The sequence below is a fragment of the Chelmon rostratus genome, chromosome 9 (assembly GCF_017976325.1).
Source record: "Chelmon rostratus isolate fCheRos1 chromosome 9, fCheRos1.pri, whole genome shotgun sequence".
NCBI classification, from domain to species: Eukaryota; Metazoa; Chordata; class Actinopteri; order Chaetodontiformes; family Chaetodontidae; genus Chelmon; species Chelmon rostratus.
In genome coordinates this window covers 9,649,330-9,670,232 of record NC_055666.1, presented here as the reverse complement: position 1 = coordinate 9,670,232, position 20,903 = coordinate 9,649,330, and the positions used below count along the sequence as shown (strand labels likewise).

The 20,903-nt window shown below is 43.8% G+C and overlaps 1 protein-coding gene across 3 annotated transcripts in view; it reads right to left on the bottom strand.

Annotated features, from left to right (window-relative positions):
- Nucleotides 1-2,142: 2,142 nt before the first annotated feature.
- The window catches only part of sh3tc2 (SH3 domain and tetratricopeptide repeats 2), a 20,220-nt gene continuing 1,459 nt past the window's right edge, over nucleotides 2,143-20,903 (bottom strand). For 2 of the 3 annotated variants that reach the window (XM_041944702.1, XM_041944701.1), the window contains exons 2-22: nucleotides 16,421-16,519; nucleotides 14,603-14,734; nucleotides 13,792-13,919; nucleotides 13,484-13,589; nucleotides 12,887-13,030; nucleotides 11,713-11,914; nucleotides 11,445-11,518; nucleotides 10,578-10,773; nucleotides 10,225-10,361; nucleotides 9,947-9,997; nucleotides 9,527-9,831; nucleotides 8,731-8,925; nucleotides 7,665-8,525; nucleotides 7,318-7,538; nucleotides 7,041-7,207; nucleotides 6,199-6,376; nucleotides 5,922-6,072; nucleotides 5,510-5,632; nucleotides 5,178-5,328; nucleotides 4,845-5,041; nucleotides 2,143-3,687 (exon numbers count right to left, since the gene is read on the bottom strand). In XM_041944702.1, coding sequence (XP_041800636.1) covers nucleotides 2,899-3,687; nucleotides 4,845-5,041; nucleotides 5,178-5,328; nucleotides 5,510-5,632; nucleotides 5,922-6,072; nucleotides 6,199-6,376; nucleotides 7,041-7,207; nucleotides 7,318-7,538; nucleotides 7,665-8,525; nucleotides 8,731-8,925; nucleotides 9,527-9,831; nucleotides 9,947-9,997; nucleotides 10,225-10,361; nucleotides 10,578-10,773; nucleotides 11,445-11,518; nucleotides 11,713-11,914; nucleotides 12,887-13,030; nucleotides 13,484-13,589; nucleotides 13,792-13,919; nucleotides 14,603-14,734; nucleotides 16,421-16,519 — 4,607 coding nt within the window. In that variant the 3' untranslated portion in view covers nucleotides 2,143-2,898. Of the gene's footprint in view, nucleotides 3,688-4,844; nucleotides 5,042-5,177; nucleotides 5,329-5,509; nucleotides 5,633-5,921; nucleotides 6,073-6,198; nucleotides 6,377-7,040; nucleotides 7,208-7,317; nucleotides 7,539-7,664; nucleotides 8,526-8,730; nucleotides 8,926-9,526; nucleotides 9,832-9,946; nucleotides 9,998-10,224; nucleotides 10,362-10,577; nucleotides 10,774-11,444; nucleotides 11,519-11,712; nucleotides 11,915-12,886; nucleotides 13,031-13,483; nucleotides 13,590-13,791; nucleotides 13,920-14,602; nucleotides 14,735-16,420; nucleotides 16,520-17,936; nucleotides 19,195-20,903 lie in introns of those variants that run through there. The other variant, XM_041944700.1, reaches the window with a different exon arrangement.

Genomic DNA, 20,903 nt, shown 5'->3' with positions numbered 1-20,903 from the left:
CCCCCCTTCAGTTTATAACTCCACGGGTTTCCGTGTGTTGCTGTTTTTGGAGGCTGTTATCTCTCAATCTCATCCAGGACAAAGGAGCATTGACAGTCCCTTTGCTTTAGAAGGAGGACAGAAGAGTATTTCCTGACAGAGATGAATGAAGTCAGAGAGTCACTTGCTGTTTGGAGCTGTGTTTAAACTACCTTGTCTGAGGCTCAGAGGGACAGTTAGACGCCAATTACTGATTCATTTTGTTTTTTTAACCTTCACTCCCTCCTGTGCCGAATAAAGTAAACAATTATAATTCTGCTTTTAAATGCCCTCAGGGTTTCACATATTGTTTGAGATATATATTAAGATATATTGAGTCACGTGAATTCATTCAACCTCGTTTTTCTTCTGCTGTTGATATTAATGAGCTTCTGCAGTTCAACGTAAGTATTCAACGGAGTCGAGAGCATAAACTCGTTAAGTGAAAGTCCCCGAAGATCATTTGAAAGTAATCCTGGGAATACTTTAAAAGGAAGAACAATTCAGTGCTTGTTTTGGCACAATTGGACGTGTTTTGAACTTGTGCTAAACTCATGCCTGTGGGGGAAGGAAGAAGCCCTGCAACATTATTCAGCATGCAGACCATGCATGCAAACATTCCTTCCTTTGGCTCGTTGCGCTTCAACAGCCCACTATAATCTAGCCGTTCCTCTTTGCTGGCCTTGCCTGAACCCTCATTCTAACTAGCTTGCTTTTCTCTTCCATTTTCCATTGTGCCCATTCCAGAAAATGTATGCCACTTAATATCTTATTACTGTAATTCAGGACATGCCATTAGATACACTTTTCCCTCCAAAACTGTGGTTAAATTCAAGTAGTACTATATGTACCGACCAAATTACCAAATATTATTGTCTGTATTTTAAACTCATCCAGTCAGGATATGGATTTTAATATAAAATCCACACCTGTTTGTTACTCACAGTGCCATTCGAGGACTTTCCTGCACAAATGGATACCATTACAGGACTTTCGGTGAACTTGAGCCCAAAATGTAATCGAGAGGACACTTTCCATTATGCTCAGCTTGGATTGCTGCCATTGCCAGGCAGATGATGGAAATCTTTTTCTCTTTCCTCCTGTCTCTCTCACCTGTTCAAAGTGGCTGCAGCAGCAGCTGATGCAACACAGGCTGCAGCAAGGAATTGTCTTTCACTGCCCCCCTCTGGCTAAACTGAGGAACAACATCATCAGCATTGCTTTTACGGCAGAGTACAAAATCAACATGATAGCTCCCCCTTGTGGTGCTTTCAAGGCATTAATGTCCAAACAAATGTACGCCTTCTTTTCTTGTGTGTGTTTCATGCAAAGGAAATTTGAAGGCAACTCAGGACCAGTCAGCTCCTTGTGGATTGTTGCTTTGTCTGTGTTTCTGCTTCCTGTCAATGATGCCATCAGTCCCTTGATGCTCTTCGGGGCTATCATGTTTAATGCAACATTTCCAAAGTTTGAAACCACGCCTGCAGCAGCATAATCTATGTGGCACCACAACAGCCTGTTTAAGTTACAGTTAGTGAGCAAAAATCCCCACCTTGCCATTACAAATGAATAAAATAAACAAAAACTCAAATTGCCATGAGACAAACCTGCTTCCTTCATATTTTTTGTTATTATTTCCCAGTTTGTCAAATGCCTTCTTCTTTAATTGACAATGTACTATATTTCAACTCCTGTCAAAAAAAATCAACAAACATGGACACTTTGGGGGTTAATATACATATATGTGGCTAAAAAATAGCCACATATATGTACGTTGTGGTGCCATAAATGCTCACTAAATCACCAAATATGCATTAATTCGCAAGAGAAAATAGTCCCCAACAAATGCAGAGTCGTCATTTTGCCTTTTGCTTGTGGCATAATGGTTGTTGTTGTGGTGTTTGGGGAGCTCACGCTGTCTGTCTGTTCAGGAATCAAACTAACAATCTTCCCTGCATCTTGTGAAAAGACCAAAACCCACAATAAACTGATACAGCTGATCCATCTTATTCCTCTGTTCTGTAGAACTCTGTTAACTATCACCAACTATTAAAAGAACATAGGTGAGCCACGCTGTTGACATGTTGCTTTATTACTCTGAACACGAGAACTGTGTGTTATTTTGAGCCACATAAGCCATCTTGCTGCCATATCTCCCTGCAAGCTCACCAAAAGTGTCTGAATGTATCCACCGAAGAATATAGTCCCAAACACACACTCCATTTCCTGCTGTTTGAGTTACATTGCTAAAAAATACAGTGAACAGCTGTTTTAAGAAATCACTGGTGCTTTTTTTTTTAAATTAAAATATTTATCAATGAGTGCTTTCAAAGCTGCCAGCCACAGATGTCCACAGGTGTGACAGTCCAAAGGTACTGAGAGACGGACTGAAAGTATGAAAAATTTTTGCTCTAAAAGCAATTGCATACCTGAAATCTCATTGTGTTTTCTCTCTTATCATTCTTTCTGATTCAGTGTGTGTCGTGATTACTCTTGTCCAGGCCCAAGACCACCGCATTTCTCCAATATTTGAATGGACAACACAAATAAACACTCAGCAAACAAAATAACTTTCTTTATGCTCGACTCATATCTTCCAGAGATATTTAAAATACATTTAGAAAAACATATATTACAAGCACAATGCACTGTAATACCCTCAGAATATATCATACAAAACAAAAGGCACATGCTTTTAAGTCACTACATCTCTCGAACAGTGTTGACATCATCTATCCTACAATAAGTGCCATGTGGCTGGAACGTCGGAGCCAGTTTGCTGGTCAAGAAACACGTGACCAGGCGAAGGAAATGTCAGTGAAAAACATAAGGTGCCGCTGGGAGACGTCATCTAAGTCCGTGTGTGTGTGTCGCCGGATGTCACAGTCTCTCTGCTTGGCCGGCATCAGACTGATCGACATCTTTTTCTTTAGCGGGGGTGTTTTGCTCGTCCTGAATATCAGAATCTGTGTTTTGAGAGTCAGTGTGTCTTGTTATGTCACTTGTGTGATTAACAGCTACAGGAGCGGGCACGCCGTGGGCCGTGTCAAAGTCTTTCCCGTCGCTCTGATTGTGGTAAGTCTGTAAAGTGTCAGTGGAGCTGCTGGAGTCCGAGATCTGCTCCTTCGCTGTATCAAAGGACTCTGTAAAAATACTGTCACTGTAAGACTGACTGGCGATGGTCTCTGTCTCAGACCCAGTGGCGTCCACAAAAGTGCCTTCTGTATCAGGAAGATTAATGCTGTGATCTTCTTTCCTATTAGTATCTCCCTTATTAGTGTCTGTGCATGCATCCTCTGCGTCTCCATGCATTATGCAAGTTCTTGGAAATGAGTGTTCTTCACATTTTTCATTTTCAGGCGAAGAAGTGAAAAAACTTTCTGCACATTTCACACCAGCACCTGAGTCCTTTTCTCCCTTGCGGCCGGGCTCTGTCACCGCATCGTCCACGCTTTCCTCTCCAACAGCAACGCCTCCCTCTCCAGCCAGAACCCCCTTCAGACTCCGGGCTCTGTCTCTGTAAACTTGGCACAGCTGAGCATCGGGCATGTGGTTGCCGTGGATCTCGGCCAGCTTCATGTACACCACATACAGGGCCTCGGGGTTAGCCTGGTCCTCCAGGGCCGCTGCCAGAGCCAACTGGAAGTAGCCCAGGGCATCAAAGGCGTCCTGGAGAGGGTGAACAGAGCAGAGCTGAGAACAGGTCCCATCAAAATTAAACACATTGTCTTCGCATTCGGCCACCAGATAAAAGCAAAGGCAATGTTGGTGCTGCTCTGGTACAATCCAAAGCATTTTGATAAAATAACTGAGCAAAATGAAATTTGCCAAACACTTGTTCTTGTAGCCAGAGGAAATCTAGGTTAAGACGTTGTGTGTCATTATTGTGTGTGATTATGGCCCCTTTTTCAAGTTACTGAATTTATCAGCAAGGAAAGTCCCTTTAAAAAGTGAAGGTATGTCTTGTTGCTTTTGTAATAATGCATTTGTTTTGTGTTTTGACAAAAAAAAGAACATGATTTAGAAAATGTAACTCAATTATTTATTGAAGGTATCATCTTTAATTCTCTTCATTAATCCTATGATTTTGTTTATTTTTAAGGAGAGGTTAGGTGTGCAGGGTTAGGGTTGTTCAAGAGGGGAAGAAAATAGAGCTGCTAAGTCAGGGAGAAGGCAGGTAGGTGGCTGCCTGGTAGGGGCTGATGATTGGCAGATGCAGGTGGACTTGGGAGGAAAGCAAGTTGTGCCCCAGGAAATAGTTTATAGTAATCAGAGGCCGGACATTGTTTTATGGTCCATGAGTAAAAAGACTGTGTATTTTATTGAGTTAACAGTCCCTTGGGAAAATTCAGTGGAGGCAGCTTATGAAAGGAAGAAGACTCTGGGACGCCGGAGCTCACCGCCTAGCCTCCTGGAGGTGTAGTGGGACTAAGTAGGCGAAACACTGTTGAAGGGAGGTATCCACCTGATGACCCCCAGAGACGGGTTAGGAATCACTGCTCTTTGGAATGTATAGAGGCAGATTAGGGCTCCAAGGTTCTTCACTGAGAATGAATCCTCTTTTTGAGCACAAGTATCTTGTATTTAAATTAACTAAGTCACAGAAAGTGTAACTGAGAAATTTTTGTGTTTCACACCTGGTCGCCATCGAACACGTAAGTCTGTATTACTGCAGCGTTTCCAAAAAAGACCAACAACAAACCTTCATCAGTGTCAGGAAGCATCTTTTAAATCCCGTAAATTCATTTGCAAGTTTTAGGAACATACTGTGAATATTCTGTTTGCTCATGCAAATGCAAACAGAGGGAAACATTTGCCTCCTGTACCTTCAGTTTGTGTAGCGTGAGATTTCCTAGTCTGCAGTAGATCTTGGTGTAGTAGCGAGCCTCCATTGGGTGCTGCATGACGGGTGGACAGAGCGACAGGGACTTGAGGTAGTAGTTTTCTGCCATCTCATACTGCTGCAGGCTGTAGTAGACTGTAGCCAGCCGGTGGTAGGCTGTCCTCTCATTCACATGCACACCTGAGGAGAAACAACATTGGACTCTGCTGACAAAGTTGTTTTAAGCTACACTACGGTTATTGCAGCTGCCGCCACATTATCATTAAAAATGAACAGTCTTTTAAGGCACTGATTCTACTATGGGTCACGCTTGTACCTGTTTTTCCGGCGATCTGGACAGCCAGTGTTGCGTACTGCAGAGCCTCCTCCTGCTCTCCCTGGTTCATTAACAGCTCTGTCAGTTTACTCAACAAACGGAACTCTGAATGGATATCCTTGATGCTCCGGGCAAACGGCAGACTGCCATCCTGAAACCAAATATGAATAATTTCATCAAATGAGATCAGTGGTGCCAAGAATTGAAAAAAAAAAAAAAGAAATTCATGGGATAAGAATAAGGCTTATTACAGCTTATCACGGGGAAAACTGCACTGTGACATTGTAGCTTTGAGACTGCAAAAAGCATCACATGTGTCTTTTTTTTCTTACTCTGTAGAAAGGCAGTGAAGCCATCTGGTTCCTGTGGCCTTTGAAGTAGACGTCTCCGGCTTCCTCGTAGATGCTCATGGCAAAGTGAGGGTCATTCATCCTGAGGGCTGTCTTCACGGCTGCCTGTCAGCCAAAATAAAGTGTCACTCAGTATGGATTGCATGTCTAACATTAGCATGTAAAACTTAGCTTAAGTTAGCAGATAGATCAGTTGGTAAAAAATGAATCGTAAAAACTGGCAGCCTGGTGAGGGCGTGATAAAGCCTCTGCCTTTGCTGCTCAGGTCAGGAATGAGGAGTGCCTACATTCAAGGAATACCACTTTTGCAGAGGAGCAAAGGGCAGAACACTGAGAATAAAAACAATAAACATAAACCTTGTTTAAGCACTGTTAGGTATTCCCTCCTCCTCACCTGCAGGTACATATCAGCCAGCTCGTCCTCCTGGATCAGGTAATAGATGCGTCCCACCTGAAGCCACGTCTCTGACTCTTCCTCCCTCTTGCCCAGATCAATAGAAATCCTCAGGCTCTGCTTGGTGTAGTCCAGGGATTTGCGAGATGATCTGCAACCCACAATCGGGAATTAAGTCTGTTTTAGTCTTACTCTTATATTCCATAATATACTCTTATATTATGGAAAGGCTGAATAGAAAATAAAATAATGGTGGGAAGAAGAGACACAAACTGACCTTTCAGTGTTGAGCGACAGGTAGAGGCTGCTGAGGATTTCCAGATACTCTCCCTCTAGCCTCTTGTCCTTTAGCTCTCTGGATACTGAAACACAGTGCTCATTGTAGACGATACTCTGGCCGTACAGCAGCATGTCAGCATACAGCCGACTCAGGACCTTGGCCACCACCATCTGACCTATGAGAAAATACAGCAGGTATGTCACCTGTGCCACCTAAGACTAAATGCACTGTGATGCATTTATGATATTGAATAAGAACTAACCTTTACTGTACATTGGCACGGCTGATATTAATAGCAAATCTTAGCCTATCACAGATAGGTAATATTAATATCAGCGTACAAGTTTAAAATTACAGTCCAAATACATTTGATACTGTGTGCAGACAGTGTTGCCATTACATAATTCGTCCAGCAGGGGCACTAAAAAGTTTAGTTTTCTACTTTGAGATGTCCCCCTCAGCACTTATCTCTTTTGCGTCTACATTAAAAAAAAAGTTGAAAAAGAGCAGAAATATTGCTCTGTTTTTTAACTCGCTATCCGCCTCAGTAATCCAGTATTGATCTTTCTCTTATTTAGTCATATTAAAAGGAGTCAAGGTCTATACAGAGACAGAAAATAGGGTACCTGGATACCACTTTCACGTTTACCACCAGCAGCCAGTTAGCCAAGCATTGCATGTTAATTAGTCAGAAGTGCTGGAAGGCAGATTTTTGTTGTTGTACCCTTCTGACAGGACCAGGCTAGCTGTTTTTCCCTGTTACCAGTCTTTGAGCTAGGCTGAGATAACTGGTTGCTGCTTGCTCAAACTATTCCTTTAATGTGTCAACTTGCACTCACTGTGTAAGTTTCTGGCATGTAGTGCAATAAGGAGCCCCATTTCATAACAGGCCCTGACGTCGTGAGTCTTCCCCCTGTCTTTGTAGCTACGTCCCAGCCAGAGGTAGGTCTGAACGTGCTCCTCGTCCGTGGGGCTTTCCCAGAGCTCCAGAAAAAGATGCAGGGATCTGGTAATACAATTATCATCACAATGAATGAGTCTTTGTAAACTATTTCTACATTTGTTGAGTTCGAGCTTCCCTGGGGGAAACTTTCAATGATACGACAGATATCTGACCTGACCAGGAAGCGTTCTGCTACCCAAGATGCGCCCGCATCCAGTGCCAGGCAGCCCAGGTTGGCCAGTGCCAGGGCCTGGTTCCTCTGGTTTCCACTTTCCCTGGAGATTACTAAGGCAGAGTGGAGATGCCAGCCCGCCTCTGGGACCCGACCCTGCCGCCTCAGACACAAAGCCAAGAGGTTGTGAATCACCCCTCGCTGTGTGGGACTGTCTGTGCCCTGCAGAGCGATGCACACACAGAGGTATAGATTATATATGATATTCATATAGAGGGACAGCTAAAAATTTCTACACAAGGCAAGTTGAAGTTTATATTTTAAGGTGAATATCATTGTTTGCTGTACCTGGAGTGATGTGAGCAGCGGCTGCAGGACACTCTGGGCCCTCTCAGCCTGGCCTGTCAACACCAGCAGCCACCCGAGCAGCACAGAGGCCTCAAAGCCCTCCTCCTCATTGATGTGGCCTCCTGTCTCCACAGCTTGTTGAGCACAGCGCACTGCCTTATCTAGAGCATCGTACTGCTGATAGACTGAGGCCAAGCCCTGACACAGATCCCTCTGGGTCTTCATGTCCTCCCCTTGCTCAGCTATAGCCAGGGCCTGCTGGAGGTAAACCACAATCTGGGCAGGGAGAAGGGAGGTTCCTTCCTTCCAGCACGGGTTCAGGCGAACAGAGTTCTTGATAAACAATTCAATCCTCTGGAAAGCATCGTGAAGGGAGTGGTCTCGTCTCGAGTCCAGGCTCAGAGAGGCCAGTACCAAGTAAGGCATGTATTTACAATGATAGAGCCAGCTCAAGAGCCAGTTGAGGTCCACAGGAACTATGGGGCCGCCCTCGGCGGCAGAGAGAGTCACTGAGAGGAACTGGAGTCGTTCAACAAAGGGAAGGGCATCATCGGTCTTCCTGAGACGCAGGAAGAGGCTGGAGATGAGGTAGCAGACGCGAGCCTCCAGCTGTTTATCCCCCATCACCACTGATCTCCTCAGGAGCAGCTTCAGCAGTTCAACCTCGTCCATGGAGGTGAAGGTGTGGCAGGGGAGACAGAGGAGCAAGGCACTGGCCTTCTCCAGAGTCTGGGGCAGTTTGTCTGTCATGCGCTGCTTCAGGTAGACGGCGGTGAGGTTAGTGAAGAGAGCGACGAGGAGCGGCGTGTCAGAGAAACTGTCCACTCGAACACTGAGAGCCTCCTCATAGTACACACGAGCCTGAGGAAACACATATGTAGGAGCTGATCTCAAACTGATGTAGATGCAATGACAGTTCACCAAAGATTTAAGAAGGCGAGAACTTTCAGTGATAATGTTCTGTAAATCATGGTGTCTGGTCAGTTGAATCGCCTTTTTAGGGAGGAGGAAAGCACATAAACATATATACAACACACATATTAATGCTAGCAAAAAAAGTGCAAACCTGGGAGAACTTTAACTTCCTAGCACAGAGTCTTCCCAGGAGGAAGCACGCCCGTCGATGTGCCCAGTGCATGCCCATCCTCTTGGCGCTCTCCCTGACGCTCTCTAGGTGTCCTGATAGCTCGTCCTCAGTCTTACCACTGAAGGTCACCCACAGGAAGGAGTACTGCAGGTCGTACAGGGGCAGGAAGTCCTCCTGGGAAAAACAGTAAATACTGGTTCAGCTAGAAATGTTGTTTTTAACAAAACACAAAGCAGTGGTTGATTTCATCAACGGAAATTGACCGGACAACATAAATGGAATCTACTGATCTATGAAAATTCAGTAAATGCACTTATTTTTATCTGCAAAATGAAAGTTATCAATTTAGAGTTACAGAGAAAAAAGTGAATTGTGGTTTGACGGCAGTGCTAGAAATATTTATTATAAACAGGAACTTTATCTGCTGGGAAGTTTTGATTACTTCACAATTTTCCGTCTGTGCGTTGCCAAATCAATTTATTGTCTGCTGTCTAATCATCATAAATCAAATGATAAAGCAATGCAGAGAAACTGCTCAAGTCCTGTTTTTGCATCTTTGCCATCCAGTTCGGATTATTTTACAGACCTGAACAGATCTTAAAGTAGAAAATCTAATAAGAAATGACCAATTGCTTCTCCTGGCTTCCATAGATGTAGAATAGAAAGCAGGAAAGAAACGAGAAAGACAAAAACTAAAAGCCCTCAGTCTGTTGCTTTGCCTCTGTGCTTGGCCCTGTAAAAATTAAATCAGTGACTAAACCGGGACTCTGCTGACCTGAAAGTGTTCGTGGTTGAGCAGGGTCAGTGTTGGGTCACTGTGCTCGGAGTCCTCCCCCTCCCAGCTGTTCTCCTCTAAGAAGAGAGGTGGGTCTTCCTGGAACTCGTCCAGCTCTCTGAATGTGTCATCCAGGGTGAAAGACAGGCGCTCTCCCTCCTGTGGCAGAGGATTGTGGGACTGATAGATTGACAGACGGGGATGGGAGTGAGACAGAGAGGGGCGAGGAGAGGAGTGGTACGGGGGCGTCCCTCCACTTCTCTCTGACACGACGCTCTGACGGGCGCTCATAGGAACATTATGATCTGGGAAGAAGATGCAGTAGTTAAGTTTAGCAGAGAGGTTAATAAACTTTTGAAGCTGTTTAAATGCACTAAGCTCATAAACAGCTGGTTTCCTCAATAAGTTATAAATCATTACCATGTTTTGGCTGATTCTTGATGTACATGAAGTCACTCGCATCCAGTCTATCTGGAAACACACAAGGTAAATCAATTTAAGCATCAATTTTCCAGCTGGGGATAAAGATGGAAAGATTTTTTCCTGGAATGAATCACCAACAGTTTCACTATTTAGGAAACAAACTGCTGCACACTAAAGAGTGACCTATATTTCAGTATATATATACACACACACACACACCCAGCCCAGACTGATAAAAGTACATTATCTCCTGATCAGACCAGTCGTTTCTTTACCTAGCCTGTACACAGAGCTGATATCAGACGAGAAGAGCCTTTCCAGCAGGCCGCTGTCACTTGGCTCAGAGCTACATGGGTTAACCTGAGCCAGGCTGGCCCTCTCCTCCTCAGTCAGAAAGACCAATTGTCTGTATCTGTGTGAGGGAAACAAAGGCAGCATTATCCCCTTTGCTGTCTTCACCCTATGCACCCTGTCCAGACTGCAGATACACTAAATAGGATTTCATAAAAAAGTACCACAACACTATATACAAGAGGTGGCTAATGGATTGGTGAAATGACGCACAACATCAGACCAGTAAATTCAAGGCACGCCATGCATTGCACAAATAAAAAAATGGTTTTCTTACAGGGGTATGGTGTCCAGGGGCTTGACATGAGCCTTGTGTATGAAACCAGTGTGACCTGTGGAAGTGTGCAATCCTATGAAAACGTCCAGGCCTCGGACCAGTAGACCCTGGATCTGCACAACGTCACCTTGACTTAGCTGAAGCTCATCTGGGGCCATTGGACTGTAGTCAACCACTGCTACACAGGAGCCTGTCACTGAGGTGTTTGATGAGGAGGAAAAGCAAAAGACATGAGGGAATTGAGGTCAGCATGTAAGAACTAGTCTGAACACGATCATGATTTGTTAATATCCTGCAAAGGATTGGGAGTATATATTAGTATTGACCCACTGTGGCTGTGCACTGATGTGTGTTCCAGTAAACAGGAAGTGGTCAGTTTGATAACCAACCTCCGTCTTTGTCCGCACAAACAACACGTAGCGACACCTGACATTCAGACTTGTGTATTTTCTGATGTTTGTGAGGAACTTGAGAGGATCTCTCACAATAGAAATCCAGGAACTGAACTAGGTATGTTAGGTCCTGCATTCAACATATATGCACCATCAATGCAGACACTTAAATACCATCCATGCATATTGAAATCCCTTCAAAAGCAGCCACTATTGTAACCACCACTCTGCTTTTACACTTTTACACATCTAGCAAACACTGAATCACATTCATTTGGAGTTCTCTTGACCGATTTAAGTCCTGCTACTTCTGATATGGTCTGCAAAAGCTCTGGTTAGTAAGCTGCTAAATGCTGCACTAAGTTTACCAGCTAGTTGCTAACTGTGTCTGTCTAGTTCACTCTGCTACATGTCAGTACATGTTCTGTACAGGATGTTGCATGTGCCAGCATGTGTTTATGCAGAATGGCTTTACCGATAGAATGTTCAAATGCTTCCTTTTCTGTTGGCGAGCATCCACCATTGCTTGGGTACTTCCTCAGGAACCACCTGACCAAACAGGAAGTATAGTTTAACAAAACCATGCCAATTCATGTGCACCAATGGCCACCACCTGCAGTGCTGCCCTGTTCACTCAGCCAAACGTTAAGGCAAGAGAACATGTTAATCATACCGTCATTTACAGTGCAAATCAAGGAATTGGTGACATAAGTGTCTCACGTGAGGAACACAGAGTGACTCACTGATAGAAGGGGTAAGGCAGCGGTTGCATGGCGTTGACTGGCACCTGGCCGTGGTTTCCTGTAGAGAGCATGGTGCCCTCCCACATGTTGTCCTGCCCCGTGTCCCGTACCATCAGCAAGTCATTCTTCTTGAACGACAGCTGCTCTTCGTCTTCCTCATCCTGCTCACTTCTTGTGAATAGTGCCTTCGCAAAGAAAGATCCTGCAGATAGACGGGTTCATTAGTGGACAGATTCGAGCTCCACAAACCTCCACTCGAACATGTATGGACGGTACAAACAAGCACGTGTGAATCCCAACACGTGAGTAGTTTTCAGTCAGCGTTTTTGCGTTTATAATTATCACCACACTTAAGTTAAACATCAGCAAAAGTGCTTCAGCTAGTGCATCCTCATTCAGTCACAGGCAAATGATGGATGTTTTATATCCACCCATCAAGTTATTGTATTTCTCATCACTATTTGCCCGCACTGCAGTCCTATTATACATGTCCATGAAGCTTTTTGCCTAGGGGGGATGTTCAGGAGAAAGTCTGTGTAGACCAGGCCAGAGGAAATCAATATACATTCATGGAGGGAAGTAGTATAATAGTTTTGCTTTAGTGGAACACTTGCTTGCTTTATAGTGCATTAAAAAAAATGTGAGCAAGTTGCAAAATTCAGTGTCCAATTTTAAATTATTTCACTCGAACAATACAAAAAAAGAAAGTATTGGACATGACTAGAAATGAGATCCTAATTCTCACTTATAATTAGAAGTCCATTATATTTTGGCTGTGCACAATAACACACATAAGCTCTTCTAATGAAAATAAGGCGTTCATTGCTATAATTTGTCCAAAGTCCCATATGGTTATATATTCCTGAGGGTTTCAAAGTGTTAATTGAGGTCAGTGAAAATGGATTAAAAGTAATGGGATCAAATGTCACCTGCAGTCAGTTATTTTATAATTGCAGTGACAAGATTCAAGACACTTCAGACAATAAAAACTTAACTAAGACTAAATATTCAGAGTTTTCACATGTCTTAACTAAGAGAAGACAAGAATAGTATTCCTGGTACTCAATAATTAGTCATACAGTAGCTCGTAATTTGACAGATGACCTTTTTCACTTTCTCAACCTTAGCTTTCACTTTCAAGCTCAGTTTGACAGGGCTTAACAGGATTACTGACCCTCCTGGAGTAAAAGTCCCAGGTAGAGGGTGGCCAGATGTTCCTCGTCCACAGTCACATTGATCTCCAGGTCACTGAGCAGCTCTGCGTCCAGCCAGAAGGACTGATCGCACAGGAAGTTCTCCAAGCAGCGAGCCACGTAACCTGGGACAGAGCACGTGCAAGCAGAAATAGGGAAGCAGTAAAGCAAAGAGTCATTCATGTGATTGTGATGTTGCAGTCATTAAAGCACCTGAATACTCTGTTTCAACCTCTATGCTTTTCCTCAACAAAATCAAATAATTTAAATAAGCAAGTTGAAAGTTAAACAGTCAAAACAGTCTGGTGTCTTCAGATTTGAGTGACAGTGGCCTGGCAGCATAACAAAACAACTGTCATCTGATTCTCATGCAAATGCTGCTGAATCCTGATGGAGCCAAAAGTTCATCACCTTTTTCCAACCAACTTCAAACCAGTGAGAAGAGCACAGACGGAAAACAAACAGAAAAAAAAAAATCTCTCATGTGGAATAACCAAAACTGACTTAAAAAAATAGGACCTGATTGCCAAAATATGTTTTCTGGGCCAGCAGGATATAAAACAGCCATAGTTTCTTACCTAATGCGAGGTAAGTTGAAAACTTCCAGATTTCCTCCACAGTCTTGAATGTGAGCACGAAGCTGTCCTTCTCTGCATGGACAGACACCAGACGTGCAGACAAGTCCTGCAGAGACAAAGTCTCATGTTTCTCTAACAGAGCAATTCATTCAATCTCCATTAAGTGCACAATACATATGCAGCATAATATGTCATATTATGTCATATAGACCCATATCATAGTGCACCTTGTTCTTTGCTATGATCTCAGAAACTCTGAGTAGTGCAGTAATGTCTGTGTCATGTCTGCGTTGTCAGGTCTGACTCACTTTAAAGAGCTGGATGACATCCTGGCTGTTGCTCTCCACCACCCTCAGTCGTGTGCGCAGTGCCTCCTGCAGGGCCCGGTCAGGATCCACATTGGAGCGCCTCCGCCCGGTGAACAGCAGCACAATTTCTAGACAAAAGACGAGAAGAATGCTGTAATTAATCACTCTTAGATTCTGTTGTTTCTTCTGGTGCAATAATACGGAATATAAACAAATGCGATGCAAATACGCTCAGAAGAAAAATTAGCTTAGAGAACAAGAGAGGGGAATTACTGTATCTCCCATTGTCTGCCAGAATTAACCATGAGGGGTACACAAATAATGCATTTATAATCCGTCTGCTAATTCACCACACAAATAAGTTGTTGTGTATATCTGGCTGTAGTCGCTGAGGAAAAGGGAAAACACACTGAAACTGATACAGAAATGAAATCTACAAGCAAGCGAGACAAAACTTTCAAGAGCTCATTAAAGATTTTCGACGGGAGCTCATATTTCAGTGAGAGGCTCTGCGAGCACAATGTTTGTCCCCGGAGGAATAACAAAGCTATTAGAGTCTCTTATTGGACTCTCAGTGTGGCCATTTAAATCCATTTGAGAGGAAGAACCTGGGGGAATGTGATGGATGGAGCTAAACTGCTGAGTGAGTAAAACATTAGTAGACAGGGAAATGTGCTTTATCTGTATGCATACATAGAATTCATGGGAAATGCTTCTGCATTTAAAGATAACAAGTTTAGGCCGGCTAATTCTTTTTTTTTTTAGTAGAAGCACACTACAAGTAAGTCAGGACTAGGATCAGTAAATGCACCTGAGGAGAATTTGTCTCCCACTGACACAGTACTTCCTCGAAGGAAGGCCTCTTTCTTCTTCCAGTAGTTGTCAGGCTCCACCCCTCCTTCACCCGATTCCACCACTAGACCGCCCTCCTCCTCACCTGCACCTGAAAGAAGAAACGAAGTCAGGTAAAACAGCAGCTGGATCAGCTTTAGATGATTATCTTTTCTGATTCAACGCCATAACGAGCACAAACATGACATCTTGAGGTGGAAAACTTAATCCAGAGCTGGTTAATTCAGTGTTTCCTAAACAACATGTAGTATTTAGGGTTTCCTGTGTGATAAAGACGTGTGTAGTTATGTGGAAACAATTTTATCAAAAGGGTCATCAAAAGGGCTGTTCAGAGTAAAGTGCAAGTACAATACAAGGCCAGACGGTTGTGGAGATTGAACTGGAAATGTTACCAGCTGAGACGAAATGGCAATCGCTGTTTTGCCATTCAAGAACACACATCTGTTGTCAGTATGTAGTCATAGGATACAGGCTGAACATTTGAGTGGTGCTTCCCAACAGCCCTGTCAGATGATCTTACCTTTCATCGACTCCACCTGTCATACATTCCAGTTTTGCTCATTTCATTTCCTTTTTAATTGCGTCTTGGAAAATGTGGATGTTGTATTGAATATTGTTACATTTCTTTTATAGGCAAAGCAGGGCAAGTTTATTTGTGTAGCACATGTCATACACAAGGGCCATCCATCATGTTTTACATTATGTATTAAAACATTAGAATGGATAAGAAGCCTTAACAGGAAATTAAATGTTTGGAATGGAGACATAAATACAGGATAGGAGGGTTAGATGGTTCATGATGAGTATTTAAGGTTCAGCCAAAAAAAGTGCAGAGCACATGTTTGTAACCTGGATTTAAAGGTGTCCAGATCTGGTGCAAATCTTATGTCTTCAGCGAGTTTTTTTCTGGCTCTGTGTTGCACCGTCACTAAATGCTGCTTCTCCATGTTTAGATTGTAGTGTGGGAGCAGTTGGCAGCACCCTACCTGCTGACCTGAGAGCCAGAAAGGGTTCATTAAAGACTGTCAGAGAGGCATTTTAGTCCTTAGCAAAACAACTAAACTGCCCATTTAGTTTGATTTGGTGAAGTTTGCATTCATGCTAGAGTAGGCCTACCTGGAGCAGCAGAGGCTAGACGTTTATCCATTAGCCATTTATCCATCCAATTTAAGATGACTATTTAAGTTAGCAATTACTTTTAAGCTTTTTGAACCTGTATCCAATACTTCACCTCTCTGTTTTAACTATTAATGTTTGATCTTACTGTTCAGACTTCTCTGCTTTCTTGCTAACCCGTTTTCAAGGATCACAACAAGCAATGTTGTTATGTGTATATTTTGTAATCATATTCTTTATTTGTCCAGTTAGTTGAGCTTCTCTAAAATCTGTTCCCATACCCCACCTCGAAACTGCAGAAGTACCTCCTGCTGTAAAAGTAGGCCTTCCCCTGGTTGGCAATCACTGACTTAGTAGAGTATTAGTAAGTTAGCTTTATCTCTGCACATGAACAGGATCCTAATAGTTTCGAAACCTATAAATATCAGACAGATGGATACAAATAGCTGGCTATTGCAGTAGTGGTGACGGGCTTCCCCTGGTTTGTTCCACTGTGCAGGGAGGATGTCCCAAACACTTCCTCAGTTTGTGACCGCACAGTCAGCAGCACAGCTCAAATGAGCCTCATGATATTGTTTGTGCTCCAAAATAACTTCATAATAGGGACTTCAAAATAATACCATTTCAGACTGATAAAGATTGTCAGTGCACAAATTTCTACCTTGAGTCATGATGTCATTTCCTGAGAAGTGTTCGTTTGATGCCCCAAGAGTATACGGTGGTTCCCTCCAAAGAGCATCCAGCTCAGCAGGAGAGATGTCTGTAAAGCGGGAAACCAGTTAATGAACCCGAAAGTGAAAAAGCACATTTAGTTTCCTTTATCCTCAGCCTCAATCAATTACAGTCATCACACACCTCAAATGCTTTCAAACTGCAGATCAATGCATCTTAAAGGAATAGTGTCTCATTTCAAGCAATACACATATTCGCTCCCTTGCTGAGGGTTAGATGAGAAGATTGATAACGCTCTCATATCTGCAATAGATATGCAGCTGGAGTTGGATGCCCTTTAGCTTAGCTTAGCATAAAGACTGGAAACAGAAGGAAACAGCTAGCCCTGCCCTGTCCGAAAGTAAAAAAAAACAAGCCTATCAGCAACTCTAAAGCTCACAAATGGACGCGTTACACTGAGAAAACTGAAGCGTAAAAATGACAAGTCGCCATTTTCCAGGTTTATTTGCCAGATTCTTTGGCTGTATTCATTTGGCTGGGAGCGGTTTCCTGGCGATCAGCGGAGACTACTTGAAGTTGTGCTCCTGGCCAAGAAATAGTCCGGTACCACTTTAAGCCCCTGTAAAATGCGACTGTAATTTTTATACTTAGGTTTTCGTGTGGATTAAACAAACATGATATAACATGTCCAGTAGTGAGCTGTGGAGATGCTTGTATTGCTTGTAGCCAGACTAGCTATATCCAGTGGTATCAATCTCCTCATTGTTAGTGTACCAAGTTATTGGGCTCGTCATTAGCTAACACCACAATGTCAGTCACGGGTTCATCTCGACAAGGAAGCAAAATAAGCATATAAACAGACTTAGGTGGGGCGGGAGAGGTAACGTCACTGGGGTGGATGGGAGCAGTATATTGAAAATGCCAAGTTCAAGCCATCGGTTAGTGTGGGGAATTATCTGGGTTTGGTGGGGGGGTAGACATCAGAAAAACCTCCAGGCTCACACAGCTGCCCTGCCCCTGACTCCTCCACGTTTATTTCAGCACAGTCACATGTTTTCAGACATACAGTCAGACGCCATTTAAAATAAAGATAGTGTTAACTGAACGGTAACAAAAAAAGTACTTTTTCATTAACACGGCACTTTTCTTCCATGCTTTGTCAGTGCAAAAAAACACAACAGTGTTATCTTGATGCAAAGCATTCACAACAGCACAATGGGGCGGACAACTTCGCAACACAATACAACATGACATTAGGCCGAAGAGGACAAAAGACTATTCTCTCCCATCCTACGACACAGAGCACAGTTAGCACCAACGGGACTGCTGGAGTCAACACGAGCACAGTCATGCTGCTACGGTACAGAAAGACACCACGTCCTGTTTACCTTCGTGGCTAAGTGTGTTACCCATGCTGTGTATACACCTATGCGCCTGTCTATCTGAGTGTAGCGGTCTGTCTCATGACGGTACAGTAGTAGCACAGAGAACGGGCTGGGACAGACCTGTGAAGGAGGAGAGGCAGACTTTGATGAACGGTCCACAGCAGGAGTTGAGCAGCGGTCTGCAGCAACAAGACGCCATCTGGCCCAAGAGCCGGCAGCTCCCAGAGATCAATGCCATCCCATCAGTTCCCCCCAGCCTCTTTAACAACAACTTACTCTCTTCCTCTCTCCTGGACAAGCCCTGCTTCCCTTCCTATTTCTGTATTCCCTTTCCTGCCCTGCTCACTCTGTCTTTCCACCAGTTACTGTTTACTGGATGTGTCTCCTCTGTCCCTCTGCAGACCTTATCTCTTCTTCTTCTCTATCTGTCTGGGTCTGCTTCTCTTTGTAATCCCTCTGTCTCTTGCTGTCTCCATCTCCCTCCTCCCACCAGCTTCTCTCCCTCTCTCTCTCTCTTCAGTAGCTGCCCAGTCAGTGAATGCACAAAGCACTTTCTGCGATTGGTATGAGTGTGTGGGGGGCAGGCCTCAGTGAGAGTTTCCCTGTGCATTCCCTACAGTATGTGTGTGTGTGTGTGTGTGTGTGTGTGTGTGTGTGTGTGTGTGTGTGGGTCAGTGAAAAAATGCACAGAATGTGTGTCACAAAGACAATGTGTGTGTCTTTTGTGTGTGTTGCTGGGAGAATGTATTGCTGAGCCACTGTAAGGCAATGCCACACAGGGACGGGCTGCAAGGTCACAGCAAGGGGGGTGAGAGTCGCCCAGTGGCATAGATGAAGGATCACCTAATCCACATCATGCAGCTCAACACAGCTCCACTCTCTGCCATCACATGGGCAACAGACAGATGATATCACATAAGCACACAGGACAACATCATCCTACACTGGAAGGCCACCACGAAGAAGACCAAGACGGAGACTGGATGGTGAGAGAGTCCACGATGGTTTTGACTGTCCAAGGCTTCATTATGATGTGGACAATAAAGAAGGATGTGTGTACTACAAACTGTGCCATTGCAAGAAGGTCAGAAGGTCATGCGACCCTTGACCACCTGAGAAGGAGACAGGCTGTAATGCAACAATGGCTCACCACAGTCTGAATTTCTTCTTCTTTTGAGTTTTGCTGCATCACAGAGAGTGTAGACAGGGGCCTCTTGTTTGATGGAGGTAAGCTGCTGTAATTGGCTGGTAATGCCTTAGCGCAGTGTGTTCATTCAGGCGCTAATGACATTCCTCAATAGCGATGGTCAAATGAAACTGTATTTGGAGTAAAAATGCATTTTTCTTGACATATGAGAGCACTGGCTTGCACAATGAATTTACACTTTTATAATTCATGTGTAAAAGGAAATGAAATTTGCATGAATAAGCCACTTTAGACATTGAAGAATGAGACCTTATTTTTCTGTTTTTGTGATGATGTTGGACAGATGTCAGATTTCAGCTCAGGAGCTGTATGCTCAGCTTAATGTAACTAACCTGGAAGGGTTAGTCCAGTGATGTAGTGCTACACTTCCATTCAGTTGAGGGGTTGTGAAAAACAGAAAAGACATTTTTAAAAAGAATGGCCAAAAATGAAGCTAGTATGAGTGATGCCCCCAGGACCCTGGATACCTACATTTCCCATAATGCAACATGACAGTATCTTTCACTAGACCCTTCCTGCATAAAAAAATCCCAAATCTTTCAAACTCAAGTTTGCAACATATGCTACCGCTCTCAAACACAGGCCATACAAGGTATAGTTCACTTTTAGGAGAATTTGATTTCACGCTTTTTAATGTGAGAAAAAACTCATTGAACTTTTGAGTCTCTGCAAAATACAACTTTTAAACTTCTCCCGGAATTGATGATCTATGACTGCCACACACTGCTAATTACACACAGCAAAAGGGCAAATCGGCTGATGTGGTGACAGAAGCAATTTAGTGCTTGATTACAGATGGAGAGATGCTCTCATGATGCATTACGTGACTTTTGTTTGCCACCACCGCATGCAATCACTGATCAGGGAAAGCAAATGCATAATTTAATTGCAAGTTTCCTCCCTCTTTGTGGCCTGATCGTTCCGCTGCCTGAACATGCTGGAGACAAAGAGGCTGATATCCTTGTCTGAGACCAGTCTCTTCATCTTGTTTATGTGGCGGCTTAACGGTCACGATTGAATCTGTGCATGTGTATCTTGTGAAGCAGAAAGCTGTAAACAGGCTGAAGGCGTGTCAGGGCATATCCTGACACTGTTTGGACTCCCCTGTTTGTTTCTCATAGTGCAACAGATTCTGTCTAATCTAATAAACACAGGCTGTTCAAGGCTGATATGTGCGGTCACATGCTAGGCCCATGAAAGCACCAAAAGCTGCACAAGGGGCAGCAGAGTTCACCAGCGACATCCACTTTAAAACATACAGAGATTGTACATAAAAACGATGTTAAGTCATTTCTGGTGATGCTCTATAGAGTAGGTCCGAACACCTGTTGATCTAGCCATTGTCTCCTGGCAGCTGGAGCGTCAAACCCCTTCTTCCTCTGAATGACTGCACACTGTGGACAGCATTACTAAAGTCTCACTTAAGCTGTATGTGTGATTAAAGGCAAGTTAAGCCACAGACACAGTGCCCATTGCCTGTAATGACAGGGGTTGGCAAGTCCAATGACCGCATACCGTAAATGACCTATGGTCTCCACACAGTCTGAAACCACAGCAAAAGCCTGGACTGCAACTGTGACACTCTGCAGTCCATGACAATAGCATTCAAGCTAATAAGAAACACATGGTGTCAGCAGCAGTGTCTGGCTATGTTCTAATGCATGACACGCAGGGGTTGTTTGGGGTGTTTGTGACTCTCTTTCTCTCTCTCTATGTGTGTGTGTGTGTGTGTGTGTGTGTGCGCGCGCGCTATCTGGGTATAGATTTTGGAAAATGCGGTACAGGAGTTAGCGGACAGTAACATGAGACAGGGGTTATGGTCTCTAAGTTTAGACTAACCCCCTGTTAGCTCACTCACATGCCTGTGTGTCTAGGACAGA